Source organism: Sinocyclocheilus grahami, unplaced genomic scaffold (genome assembly GCF_001515645.1).
Source record: "Sinocyclocheilus grahami isolate Dianchi unplaced genomic scaffold, SAMN03320097.WGS_v1.1 scaffold538.1, whole genome shotgun sequence".
Lineage (NCBI taxonomy): Eukaryota > Metazoa > Chordata > Actinopteri > Cypriniformes > Cyprinidae > Sinocyclocheilus > Sinocyclocheilus grahami.
This window is the reverse complement of record NW_015505717.1, coordinates 476,012-490,203: the sequence shown is the minus strand read 5'-3', so window position 1 is coordinate 490,203 and position 14,192 is coordinate 476,012. Positions and strand designations below refer to the sequence as shown.

Sequence of the window (14,192 nt, the reverse complement as noted above, 5' to 3'; positions counted from 1 at the left end):
TATTCAAATGAAACCTCCACTACTGAAACCAGTGCTAAGGAGATATTTTGCTTGTAGTTTGGCAGGCATTAGTTATGAAGTTTGAGAATCAGTTAATATGTTAATGCCTATGCTTCAGTCACATTTGCATAGTTTCTTGAGTTGCACAATTGGCTTTTTTCATCTTATACAAACCTACAGTTCTTCTTCTGTTATGTGTTAACCATGCATTTCAAGAGTAGGATGATAGTATTTGCATTAAAAAAAGCCAAAAGGCTGAATAATTCCAACATAAAGACTTTGGATTTGTTCAGAATGAATGCCAACTTCATGTTCTTCGTAGATTTGGCTGGCTTTTGTTCTGCTGTTTCTTATCGGAGAGTTTGAGTGAGTGGAGAGGAAAGCAGAAAAAAGGGGGGCCGCCAGGAGACCATGAAAACCTGATGAATGGGGTAAGAATTGTGCTTCAGTGATGCTTTCCATCCAAGAGATTTAAGCCTGTGCTGCCTCATTGTGGCTCAAACAGAGCCTTACAGAGTCCCTGTGAACCAGTCTTCGTTTTTCATTTCAACATTTTTAATCACAGAGAGTCCCAAGATTACATGAACCATCTTTAGAGTGTTTTAGTCATGAGAATGTGTGACCGCTGTGCTTGGGGGCCTGGTAAAGATGGGAGAACAGAGAAGAGAATGGATGGATTGTGAGACCCGGGACTTGTGGGAGGAAAGCATGAAGCAGACAGATTAACATTTTTGTTTGGCCACAGGGAGATGAGAAACTTCATGCATGAGTTGCCTTTCTCTCTGAGTCTGTTGCATTTGAGTGGGTGTTTTCTGTGAAATTATCATCCAAGGGCAGAGTTCAAGAGTTCAGGAGATGTTTAGCAGTCAAGAGATTAGTGTGACCTACTGGGGGCATAATTGACTGCTAAAACACACACACAGACACATATGCATGCATTTACACATAAACAGCTGTATAGGCAGGGTCTGTTTTATGCTTGAATCGCTCATTGTAACTGTCATTGAATGAGGGGGGCCCGCCAGCATGTGTTCGTGGCTTGTTGACTGACTGTGAAGGCTTGTGGAGCACATACGTACAATACACACAGATCATGAGGCCACCACACAGCCAGATGTTGATTTTATGTTTATTATGTTTGTCGGGTTGCATTTACCTCAGTTTTATCGTTAGCTATGGAAGCTGCATTTGCATGCTGTGCACTACAGTAACAGCAGCATGAAAGCTGTAAAAATGTCTAAACTGTTTCCTTTATGTAAATGCTGTTAATAATAACAGTCATTGTTTATGCATAAAGTTTGACAGAAACTGTTATATCAAGGGCTCTCGACGTTTTGAGGTTTACGACTGATTTTGAATTCCTCAGGAGTAGTTAAATGGCTTGTAGATTACACTAAGAATAACAACACATTTTACTACTTAGTCAGGTTTAATTGTTATTGACTGTACAAGAACTTTAACAAATCATTTGGGCACAGGGATGTAGTGGTGAAAAAGAGGTGGGTACCACTATAAAACTCAGCATCTTGCCACATATCGGAAAAGAAATAAACCAAAGCATATAGGCTTTTAGATACTTTGAATGTCGAATAACAAAAGTTTGCAGTGCCTCAAACTGAAAAGAAATGCAACTTTGTTTTAATCAAGAGAGTGAACTGAAGTTTAAGGTTTACAAATGTTCCTATTAAAATGGTCAATGTATGCTACCATTCAAAAGTTTGGGTTCAGTTTTTTTTTCTTTTATTCAACAAGAATGCATTTAACTGAAGACTTTTACATTGTTACAAAAGATTCTATTTAAAATAAATGCTGTTCAGTTGAACTTTCTATTAATCAAGAGTAAAAAAAAATTCTAACTGTCTCCACAAAAATATTAAGCAGTGACACACAGCATTGTTTTCAACATTGATACTAACAAAAAATGTCACCTGAGCAGCAAATCAGCATGTTCAAATGATTTCTGAAGGATCATGTGACACTGATGAGACTTCTTTCAAAAACATAGAAATCTTATTGTCCCTAAATTTTAAATTGAAAAATGCGATTAAAATAATAGTAATGAATTTATTAGAATTTAAATCGGAGCAGTTCATAGTTTGAAAAAACACAGTTTTAATCAGCTTTGCACTTTGTAGCTTTGCATTGTAGCCAATATTTATTATATTACATTTTAAACTCAAGAGTATTTATATATTGGTGTAGTCTAGTTGTCTATTAAAATTGAGTTTGGAATTTGAAAGATAACCGCTTTAGTGACAAAATGCACATGGGGCTGAGACCTCAAGGTTGAGACCCTCTGTATTATATAAAGTGAGTATTAATGATTGTGAAATGATTAAGCAAATGCCTGACATTATCTCTCTGTTAACACTGTGAACCTTTGTAGTTTTGATGGATATCTGAAGGCTAACCTTTGCACGATAATGTACATCTTGCCTGTCAATATATTGAGGAGGGTTTGATTTAAATGGCGGTGTCTGTCACAGCCTGACAGGTTAAATGGGGTCTTTGTCTTGCTGTGACAATCTGAGTGGCTCTCAGATTTAACCTGCTGTATCTGAAGGACTTCATCACCCTGGCAACAGACATTTCAATGACCTGCCACTAGGTTGTCCCATAGTGCCACTGCATGGTGTTTTTGCTATGGTTTAAAGATGCAAACAAAGAGCTCAATCCAAGTGTCTTTGTCTTCAGTCTCTTTATAGCAGGGGTTCTCAACCTTTTTTGGTCCATGACCCATTTTTTAAAGTTTAATTATTATACCCCTCCAGTGTCATAGAATTAAGAGATGCATGTTACCGTCTCACAAGTGACCAATTACATTATATGGATATGAAGACATTTTACATTGTCAATTTTATTATTGACGCTGTAACTATAAGAAATAATCAAAAGTCTATCATGTATCTCATCTCGACCCCTCAATCTATGACAACCCTGTGTGTTTTTGTGACCCCAAGGTTGAGATCCTCTGCTTTAGCTTGCAGTCTGAAAGTTTATTGCATCACTAAATAGTATTTAGCTCACATATAGTGCATAGGTAACATTTTCTATCCCATTTCCCTGCAGGTGTCAGAAAAAGAAGTATGTAGCCAGTCAGTAGAGAGCCATGGTACTGACTTGGCGGTCAGCAGCTCTCATAATGGGGCTCTTACAAGTGGTACAGGTAACAGTTCTACAGCAACGTTTCCCTGACTGTTTGTAACTGACTATAGCAGATGGTCACACTCTTTCCACTTACTTTTTGTCATCAGTACTAACAGACACGATGGACACAAGTCCCCAGCCTTCAGAAGACATGCTGTCCAGCCAGTCAGAAATCAGATCCTCTAAGTATCACCAGGACCGTGAATTACCCAGCATTCCACCCACCGATACCCTCAAAGCAGCCATCGATGCTCAAGTTCCCTCAGGAGAAGGCACGTATGAGGTGGTGAAGGACAGCGCCTCCCGTGATGTCAGTGTTGAGGACTGTCTGTACGAGACGGTGGAAGAACTCAAGGACATTGGCCTCCCCAACGGTACACCAAGCCCAGAGGAACCACCTGCACCTCTTCTTAATGGCCACCCAAGCCCCGCTACACCAGACCACACCATGCTGCCCAATGGTGTGGAGTATGCCTCTGTCAACCTCAGCAAGAAGAGCCGCTACAGCACTGACATGGAGGCCAGGCACTCAGCCGCCATTGTGAATTTTGAAGAGCCTGAGGATGAAAAACCACCTCCTGTTCCAGACAAAGTACTGGATGAGAATGACAACCAGCAGATTCCAAATGGACAGGTGGGGCTACCAAACTCTCTTTCTTATAAAAGTACCATTGTTGTCCTGTAGAGTAAACTGTAGAGTACAGTTCCTTGCATGAATCCACATTATCACAAGGCATAACATATCTGCATCTGTTTTGCCTAGCAGAAGCTGTACAGGTACTGGATTTTGTTGATAGTCAGTACTACTGATACTTTAGAAGGACTGTTATCATTTCATTTAAGTATCATCTATGCAAAGTACCAGTAAGTTGGTATCCCTATACCTTAGGGGTAGTGTAGGAGTGTCCGATCCTCCTCCTGAAGGGCACCTTCCTGCTGGGTTTAGCTCCAGCACACCTCCTTGGAAGTTTTTTTGTCGCTGTGCTCAAAACTGTGCATTGTAAGAATAGGTACTACATTTGGATAAATTATTTTGTGACGTCCGGACGTACTACATCCACCACTGTCATGCGACTACAACTTCAGTCATTTCACTTCTCCAACTTTTATGAATCCTCTCTCATGTCTCTCTCATGGATACCACTTTTTGCTTACTACAGTATATGGTAGGGAATAGGGGTGTCGCAATATATTAATATTGACAATTGACATTTTTTCCCCCAAAATTTCTAAAATCGTGACAACCCCGTAGGGAAATTTTTCATATTTGTATGCGACAAGTAATCTAAAAAATCTTGATCGACTGGCTGGAGTAGCATGCAAGTCTCATGGTAAATGAATATGGTAATCACCCAGTACCATTTTAGAGTTTAATACCATTTGATACCATTACCCTGGTACCACCACAGTACAGTATTTGTAAGGTTCTTTAAGGGGTTAAAATAGTTAATACAACATCAGTTGCTCTCCTGCAGTAATCATTTCCGTTATCAGGAGCTGCTCCATCTCACACAGAGTGATGTAACCCTTTGACACGTATAATTGAGAACAAAGAAGAATAATCATCTCAGAAACAAACCAAAAAGAACTGCACCAACATTCTCCAGTGCCAGCTAAACTTAGAGACTGCAAGAGAACAATATTGTGTTTCCAGTTTAATTACAGTCTTTTAGGATATGTGCTCTGGTTGACGGTGATACATATGTGTGCCTGTAGCATACAAATGAGTCTATCTGTAGAGGAGAGCAGACTGGCTGCTGTTGCGCCCGCACTCAATGTCTGCACACGGTGTGAGCATCCACTACAGCTACACGTTACTGTCACCAGTCGAGGACGCTCTGCACCTCCTTTGTTCATCACTGCCTCTTGCACTCTCGCTCTGTCAATCTCTCTCTCTTTTGCTCTAATGTTTGCTCTCTCTCCTTTTGTTGTTCTCATTTAGTGTTTTTTGCCCTGTATTTCTGCTTCCTTTTTCCTTGTACTCAAGATCAATTATATGTCTTTTCCACCAAAAACGGTGCTATATCTCATGCTCGGCCAGAGATCTACTCAAAACTGACCCATGCTTCTGCTGACCTGAGAGGTGCATTATGACACAATGTATTATTTATGTTACTATATAACTTGCCCACAGATAAGCATAACACATCATAGTCTGTTTAAAAGATTTGAGAACGCACTTTAACATTCAAAATGCATCGTTAGAATTTATAATGAATTACAATCAAGCAATCAGAATCCACATTTGATATTTGTAAACAAAATAATTTTAGCCAGATTGAGAAGTAGTGTCTGATACGACACAACATACAGTACATAGGAATGGGATGTTCACCAACTGAACAAATTTGAATGCTAACAGTAAGCAATTAAGTTTTGTTGCGCCTCAGATTTGCCAAAAGTGAGTTTCCAAACATTGCCACCCATTGGGCTTCTGATTCAAAACCAGCAGATTTTAGGGGCCAGTGCAGAGCCAATTTTGCCCAACCTTTCTGCAGTGGAAATGTGTTTAATGGTTCCAGATTGGCCAATGGATTTGGCAACAGCACTGGCACTCTTGCAGTGGTACTAAGTCAGAATCACTTACTAGCACCCTTTGGGGTAAAGTGTCTCCTGCTACACTGTGGGTTTAAACTTGACACCTGTCAATCCAAATCCCATTCGCTGTGGCCTGATGTAGATGTGTAATGGGGCAGCAGTGATTCATCTTATCGGTCACATGTTTGTGTGTAACATTTGCACATGGGGATCAGTGCGTTCCAGCTGTCCACTGTCTGACAGCTCACCCTCATGATGAATCAGACAGCAGAGCATGTTTACAGGTACATCAGTCTGTGATTAAGCAAGAGAATCATTCAGTTAAAGTTGGGACAGCCAAACTGACAAGCGCATGCTGTAACGCATTTACACACACATTGCCTCATTCACGGGGTGGACTGCACTGTATGTTTGAATGAATGAATGAATGAGGCATTTATATAGCGCTTTTATTGTGTATTGCTGTACACCCAAAGTGCTTTATAATCATATGAGGGGGTCTCTCCTCAACCACCACCAGTGTGCAGCATTGGTTATTTGAGTGAAGCACGCAAGCCTGGCTTCAGCAGAGTGCCATGTGTGTCATTATGCATTGGTGCCACTGTCACTATGCTAGCGTGATGGACTGAGGGCAGCTGTCTTAGATAAACTGTGATTTCAGCACATCAACACTCAGAAGTCTCCTGCTGAAGGGAAGGACTTTTATTGTTAGCACTGATGCCTTGTCAAAAGATGCGTGGGCACATGCTGACAACTGCGTAAAAGCAAATACTAATCGACACCACTGAGAGCAGCGCTACAGGCCATTGCCTCACGCCCAGCCGTACTGTCAGCATTCTGTCACAGTCAGGGTATGATCTAATGTGAACTTCACAGGGTATTCAGTCATTGGGGTATTCAAGGGAATGTATGTGTTCAGTGTGAAGGGCACTGCAAACTGATATTATTAGGGAAATCAGTCATTGTATTGTATTGTATTCCACCTCAGTACTATGCAAAATTTGGCTAAAATAAATGACATTTTTATTTAGCTTGGTCCACTTCAGGTCTCTACGCAGGTGTTTGTGGGTGTAGTCATAGTCCCTTCAAGGAGAGTCGGTTCACACTGCAGCCATATTTGCAACACCTCCAGGCAGCTATTTCGGTCATGCAAGACCAACTTCTATCTACTTGAATGGAGAAATAGCAAAAACTGCTTGCTGAACTCACATTTAAATAATATATTTCAATTCAGCAATAAGAACTGACATGAATTGTTCAATAAATGTTGTTTCTTATGCTCAAATAGTATAGTATAGGTCTAGCAAATGTGCATGTGCAGTCCTATGCAGACTGTTTTCATGGGAACTGGAGCTTCTGACAACAACTGCTGTGATGCAATGACTTTACCAATCAGTGACTGGCTCTTTTATTTACAAGGTGGGACTTATTCCACCATATTGCACATTGCACTTTTTTCAAATTCATAGTAATATGCGTGAATTGTCTTGGTGTGTGTGTGTGTATGTGTATGTGTATATATATATAAGTTTTGATAGGCCATGAGATGTGACTGTTATGATACTGTTTGCTTAAGCATGAGTGATATAACTTATAATTTATTTTCGTATTAAATATTATCACTAAATTTACATTTATTTCAATATAAATAAATAGTGTATATTAGTAATAAATAGTATAATATTTAATATATATTTAATGCAAATGCATGCATGCATATGTATGTGCATGCATACAGTGTGTGTGTGTGTGTGTGTGTGTGTGTGTGTGTCATGATGTCATCATCACACACAAAAATCTTAATCTTTGTGACTGTCTGTGTGATGACGTTGCAGTGCGTTTTAAATGCTTCCGATAATTATTAATTTCTTATATGGGCAAATCAATGGAAGAGACACTTTAATTGATATAGAGAGCTGGATAGAGTGAATTAGCAGATAAGCCCTATTGTAAGAGACATTTGTTAGTTGTGATGAGGTCAGGGGTGTCTTTGCGGAGCCACACGGATGGGCTATTAAATTAATTGCTTTGCTAATTAAACCAATATCAAAGCACATCTGGCAAGTCCCTGATGCACATTCTGGGCAATCATATCAAAGCAAAGCATACCTCAAGTTCACGGGGTGAGATGGCGCCATCAAAACAGGCTTGAAATTTTGGCTCTAAAACATCAGCATTAATCTTGAATGGGTTATAGCAAATTTCCCGCTTGACTGTAATCTCTCTGTCTGTGAGGTGACTGCGACAGGGATTGATATTCTTCTCCAACAGCCAAGGTGTCTGTTATTGATCTTCTGTAGGATTTACTTTGTTAATTAATGACTCTGTTATTGATTCTCTTTGTAAATATACAACCGCTCTTGCTAGGAGAGGAACTGTACATTTGATTTCAATCAGTAACTCTTAAGTAATAAATGAGTGGCTTCGTTTTTTCATCAATCAGTCCTTGACACTTAGCATGTGTCAGCTGAAGTGAGCCATTTCCTATGCTGCTGTATGTTTAACCTGATTAAATGAAACATTTTTAACTAATGGTCTTGTTTCAATCATTGTCCTTCAGTTACACTCCCCGCTGATGACTCCAACGCCTCAGGACAATGTGTCTCCGGACAGTGAGGTAGGCTCAGCATCAGCATCTTGTAAAGACCAACTTGAAGTCTTTGCAGTTTTTACCAATAATAATATTTGCAAATTAATACTGCACTGAACCAAGTCTGTGGAGTAAAGATGTCTAATTCTCTGTAATTCCAGTTATCAGACATGTACTCCAAGGTAGCGAAGAATACTATAAAGGAACCTGAGAATGACTACAGCAGCATCGGGGAGATGAAGGGAATGGTGGCGGAGTCGACTTCCAGTGATCTTTACGCCACGGTTGGGGATGAATACCCAATGGCTCTTGGCTCCCAGCCTCCAGAGGGGCTTACAGAGAATGCAGACCCTGGGTACGAGACCTTCAAGATCTCCAAAGCATCTGAAGAGGCTCATCAGGGCAATGGGATAGTGGAACCTGACTATGAGAGTGTGGGGGAACTGGGTCTCAACGGGGAGATCTCCCGTCTCTGACCACCCAACTAAGGGACTGTGGACACTGAGAAATCACTTCTCTGAGGTTTAGAAGTGGAAGTTGGAGTGGTATCGCGAGTATAATGCACTTAACCTTTCCTGATTTAATGTTTTTGAGCACAGCATTTATGCACCGCATTGTCTTTGAATATTATAAATGAAAGGGTTCGTTCAGACCTGTGACCCAGCACAGGAAATTAAACACTCTACACAGCAAAATCCCCAGAGTTAAATCAACTCTGCTCAGAGTACATATTGTCCCAATCTACAGAGTGTTAAAGTAACACTGAAGCAGAGTTACCACTGTTGAGGATTATGTGATACGTTTTCATGTCTAAAAGCCTGAGCAGTAATTGTTCATCTTCAACATTGTTAACAGCGGGTTTTCTTTACCAATGCTCACTCATCAATTAATTGCTTAATTATCCCATTAACTTTAACTCTGCTTCAGTGTTACTTTATTAACACTCTGTAGATTGGGACAATATGTACTCTGAGCAAAATACTCTTGATTTAACTCTGGGGATTTTGCTGTGTATAGTCACTCAGAAGAGGGCCTATTTTGTCCCCACACATTATGAAATCGCTTGCAGTAGGGATTTATCTAATACAAGGCGGCATCTCCATTTGTTGAGCGGGAGTTTTCTGAGCAACTACTCTGTGCTAGCATTTGTTATTTTTAATGTTTTGCTGGGCTGTCGATGTGGGCAATGATGGCAGTTGATCACACCTGCTCTAATCGCTTTCCATGGCTTGCTCTCATTCGATTGAAATCACAAAACAAAATGCTAACAAAAGTGTCCCACTACTGATATCCACTGCTGTAATTATGGTTTATTAAAATAAAGAGTTACATTAGGGGGATTAGAACCCAAACCCCTCATACAAAGGAATACTACTAGACCAAAGATTAAAAATTAACATATATATGAATATTAAGCCAGAATAACTGCTGCATTGTGAGAATGTAACAACACAAATGTGACAGAAATGAGTTAACATGATGTTAAGACATTTATAATGCTAATGCTATTTCAGATTTGATATAAAATATCAGTACATCACAGACTACTTATCAGAATAGTAAATGATCATGTTTAATTATCTTTGCGTATCCTAATTAATATACATGAGCTAAGCCTTCACCATTTTGTGACATAACAAGCAGCACGTCTGTGCAACCCCCTTCCCACGTCTCAACCACTTTTCAAAACAAAGTGACACCAATGGCTGTGCTCTTACGACAAATATTTTATTCATAATGTGTATTAGTAGTTTCCACGCTTTTGCACGCTGCACCTGCTGTGAGCTCCACTCTGCCTGCCTGTTTTCACGTGATACTAGTTGAGCAACTGACAGAGTTGTGTCCTTATATAACCCTGAGAAGAGAACCAATCAGATCCTGTCAACAGCAGACCTCTCAGCTCAGTCCATTAAGGAACTACACTCACTTTAATCATTCAGAAATGCTGGAGCATTTACTTGCACAAGTAGTGAGCAAGTGATGTTCACATAACGCACATCAATATATAAAAGAGGAACAGTTAAATGCTGCCATCATTCTGAGCCATTTAACTTGTTTATATTCAATATGTCAAATCACAGGCTCTGGTGAGGAAGTGACCTTTTAGGTACGCAAAGTTAAGCACACTCATTTATGAGTGTACTAAAAGGGTATTAATGCCATGTTGGCCATTATCTATTGCTGGTGTGAGTTCACATCTTTTCAATTGTTCACTTATTGCCATTTCTGATGTAATTGAGCTATGTTTTATCAATATGTATGAGTGATTTTTTTTAATTGACGCAGCTGTATTGATTGAGTATCAGATACAGTATATATTTCAGATATTGTTTTATTTTTTACATGTAATAGGTACGCAACATTTCAAAAGGCTGAAAAGCACAGGGGAAAAGAGACATCTTTTCAAGGTACTGCCACACTGCAGCTTTGCCTGGCAGCTTAGTAAATGTACTTTATTATCAGGTATGCATTTAGCTGCTTTTACAATAATGTAGCAGTATAATCCAAAAAGCATAGTGCATCCAGACACTGCATGGGACAACTTCATGCCAAGAGACACTTGTTAAATTATGTCAATATGTAATTATGGTTCTGTAATAATTGGCAGCAGCTCTCAAATGACAGCACTTGGAACTTTTATAGTTTGTTTGTATTGAGGAGCTAATGAAACTTTAAGAGTCAGTGGAATGCATGCTGTTTTCTAGATGCAGTTTTAATTAAAGAAAGTTTAAAGGAGGTTTATTAACATTTAAAAGGCTAATAACAGGAATATGAATTGCTTTGTAGTTCTTTAGCACTTTTTAAAATGTGAGGTTTAATTAAGGTCTGTGGATGGAGTCCAGATGTTGTCTGTGTTTGTTTGTAATGGTATGTTGTGTTGGTACAGGTTTCATATTGAGAAGATCCTTGTTTTATTTCATATCATGGTGAAACATTGAACATTTGGTTTCTTCCTCTAACCAAATTCGGTGTATTAAGTTGCAAACAAGAATGAATTTTGCATTTGTTTATTTCATCATAATCTTTGTATTGTGGTATTTGCTTATTAAACAATATAGTCATGCTGGACTAATAAATATAATGCGAGTGCATGTTTATTCAAATCAACTGATGCTAATGTGCGTGTGTGTATATACTGTATATATATATTTTTTCTTAATAGTGCTATATTTACATGGCAATCTTAGTGAGACAAGAAAGGACATTTATATTGGCTTAGTGCACAAAAACACAGTATAATCTCTTGATATTTAATCTGTCACTACATTCTACTAAACTAAATTCTCAAGTGTAGAAAAACAACCTTCAATAAGGCGGTTTTATTATCATGTCAGTACACTGGTATTAGGGGACTAACATATTTCACTGTACAGTCAGCCAGCTATTGATTGAATCTGTGGTCAAAGCAACATGCATTTTCAATGCAAGTACTAAGGGAGCGGTAGCAAACGAGGGCATTGAATTGATTTTTTATTTTCACTTCATAAAGATAAATTGTTTCTTAAAAGATTAAATCGTTTCAGTCATGCCTTAAGGGGTTATTCCTATAGACAGTTTGTTATAAGCAAATCATGCCCACAAGCACAGCGTAATTATGTTATACTTTGAGAGGCTATGCGAGTGGTGCAGTTCTTTGATCAATGCTACAATCGATTCAGACCTCACACTGACAAGCATATACAACATGTACAAGTTTGTATTTAAGATTTAACCACACAAAGGTAAAAATGTTCAATTAAGGCTTATAAAGTATAATGCACACAAGCAGGTGGATTACTTCTAAAATATAATCAATGCAAATTACACTTAACACTGTCAGTAAGTTACCTCTACTGCTATTATTAGTATTTTGACAAAAAACATATTTCTTAAACTACACTTCTATCAACATAAAGAGACTTAATTTCTAACTGCATGTTTTAAATGAAAAACAAAAAAAACTACCCATTACTGCTAATTTAATTTTAGCATGTGCTGATAAAATACAGTATATAGTTGAATGCTATCTAAGTCACTGAATAAATGTCAAATACATAAAACTGAAATATAAACATTAGTTAAATTAAATTTGAGTTAAAGATTAGTTAATTAGAGCCTTCTGAACTGCAAACATACTCTGTTCCCCTTTCGGGCTCTGTCTTTACATTTATTTTGAAAGATGAAGCTCGATTATGGTAAGGGGCATTACATTTCCGACGAGTGCTTGTGGTGTTCGGCCAATCACAATGCACTGGGTAAGCTGGCCAATCAGAGCAGACTGCGCTTGTCGGAAGGAGGGACTTTGTAGAAAACGAAGCGTTTGAGAGAGGCGGGGCATAGAGGACCTACAATAATGTACAGTATTTGAAAAATAATGGGTTTTTTGAACATTAAAGCATGTCAACATATTCTGTTATACCAAATACACAAAATAATGATCTTTAAAAAAGCATCATATGACCCCTTTAAACGATTGAAACGTGATTGTTTCCATGTGACTGCTTGAACGTTATTTCAGTATGTAGTCAAATAAGGAAAGAGACACATCTCTCTTCATTATAGTACCTGTTTGGGATACAGTTACTTTCAGTGTATGTGCAAGTACCTCAATTCAAGTTTTTGATTAGTTTGCGTGATTAGTCTACGTTACATTGATATTATTCATCATAATACATTTTAAGTGAGTAACATGTTAGTCTGAATGATAAAGTAATTTTCTCTGCCCAAAAAGGCCTAAACAGTGCCTCAAAATATTAGTCCAAATTCATGTTATTTAGAAGGTGAAAAGCACCTGAATGGTCACTGGAATGACAAGATTCTCAAATGCACATCCAATGGACATCCCATGACATGAGGCCATGGGAGAGGGGTTGTAAATGGCAGTGAAGCGATTACAACATGAGGAATGTAGTAGGCCTATGTCTGGATTACATATACTGCACACATTCACACAATATAGAATATACTTTTTTTAAAGGTTGCTATTACATTTGGATTTTAAAATTATTTAAGCATGCATTAAAGAGAGAGGTTCAGCCAGAAATAATTATCATGTTAATATAGCGAGTGAGGCTGTTATTCTGCCATCTCCTGTTGTGTTCCATGGAAGAAAGAAACAGAGGTTTGGAACAACATGAGAATGACTAAGGCCCGTTCACACCAAGAACGATAACTATATTAGTATCCACACCAGCGGATGATATCGTCTATTTATTCCAAGCGCATGCTCGTCTGCCGCTTTAAACTCTCGAGCTCGTTATAGCAGGATTGATTCTGATTGGCTGTCAATATTTGTATCGTTCATCAGCTGGAAAAAAATCGTTCTGAAAGAGATTTCAACGATATTGTTTCGCTGTGCCTTTATCGTTATAGCTGTGGTGTGGACTCTGCTATTCTTTAATATGGAGAACGATTTTTAGAACTATATATTTATCATTATCTTTATAGTTATCGTCCTTGGTGTGAACAGACCTTAAAGAGATAGTTCACCCAAAAATGAAAATTTTGTCATTAAAGGGGTCATATGATGCTATTTTAAAGATCATTATTTTGTGTATTTGGTGTAACAGAATATGTTGACATGCTTTAATGTTCAAAAAACACATTATTTTTCAAATACTGTACATTATTGTAGGTCCTCTATGCCCCGCCTCTCTCAAACGCTTCGTTTTCTACAAAGTCCCTCCTTAAGACAAGCGCAGTCTGCTCTGATTGGCCAGCTGACCCAATGCATTGTGATTGGCCGAACACCGCAAGCACGTGTCGGAAATAACGGCCCTTACCATAATCACAGCTTCAGCTTTCAAAGTAAATATCAAGACAGTTAATACTGTCGTTAGTTTTACCATCAGTCCAAGCGCGGAAAGGGGAACAGACACAGTAATGATGCAGTACACAAGCCGCGGTTAAGACAGCTGACTCCACTGTGATGTGACAC

At 38.6% G+C, this 14,192-nt stretch overlaps 1 protein-coding gene across 1 annotated transcript; it reads left to right on the top strand.

Annotated features, from left to right (window-relative positions):
• Positions 1 to 386: 386 nt before the first annotated feature.
• Positions 387 to 9,018, top strand: LOC107555577 (phosphoprotein associated with glycosphingolipid-enriched microdomains 1-like). The gene is made up of 5 exons (XM_016238422.1): positions 387 to 431; positions 3,070 to 3,166; positions 3,255 to 3,781; positions 8,246 to 8,302; positions 8,437 to 9,018. The coding sequence occupies exons 1-5, from the start codon at positions 423 to 425 to the stop codon at positions 8,749 to 8,751; spliced, it is 1,005 nt and encodes a 334-aa protein (XP_016093908.1). The 5' UTR covers positions 387 to 422; the 3' UTR covers positions 8,752 to 9,018.
• The last annotated feature ends 5,174 nt before the right edge of the window (positions 9,019 to 14,192 follow it).

Excerpts from the sequence above, each read along its gene's own strand:
- LOC107555577 (XM_016238422.1), top strand. Across the intron at positions 3,782-8,245 it reads AGCAGATTCCAAATGGACAG|TTACACTCCCCGCTGATGAC; the intron begins GTGGGGCTACCA and ends ATTGTCCTTCAG. Across the intron at positions 8,303-8,436 it reads ATGTGTCTCCGGACAGTGAG|TTATCAGACATGTACTCCAA; the intron begins GTAGGCTCAGCA and ends CTGTAATTCCAG.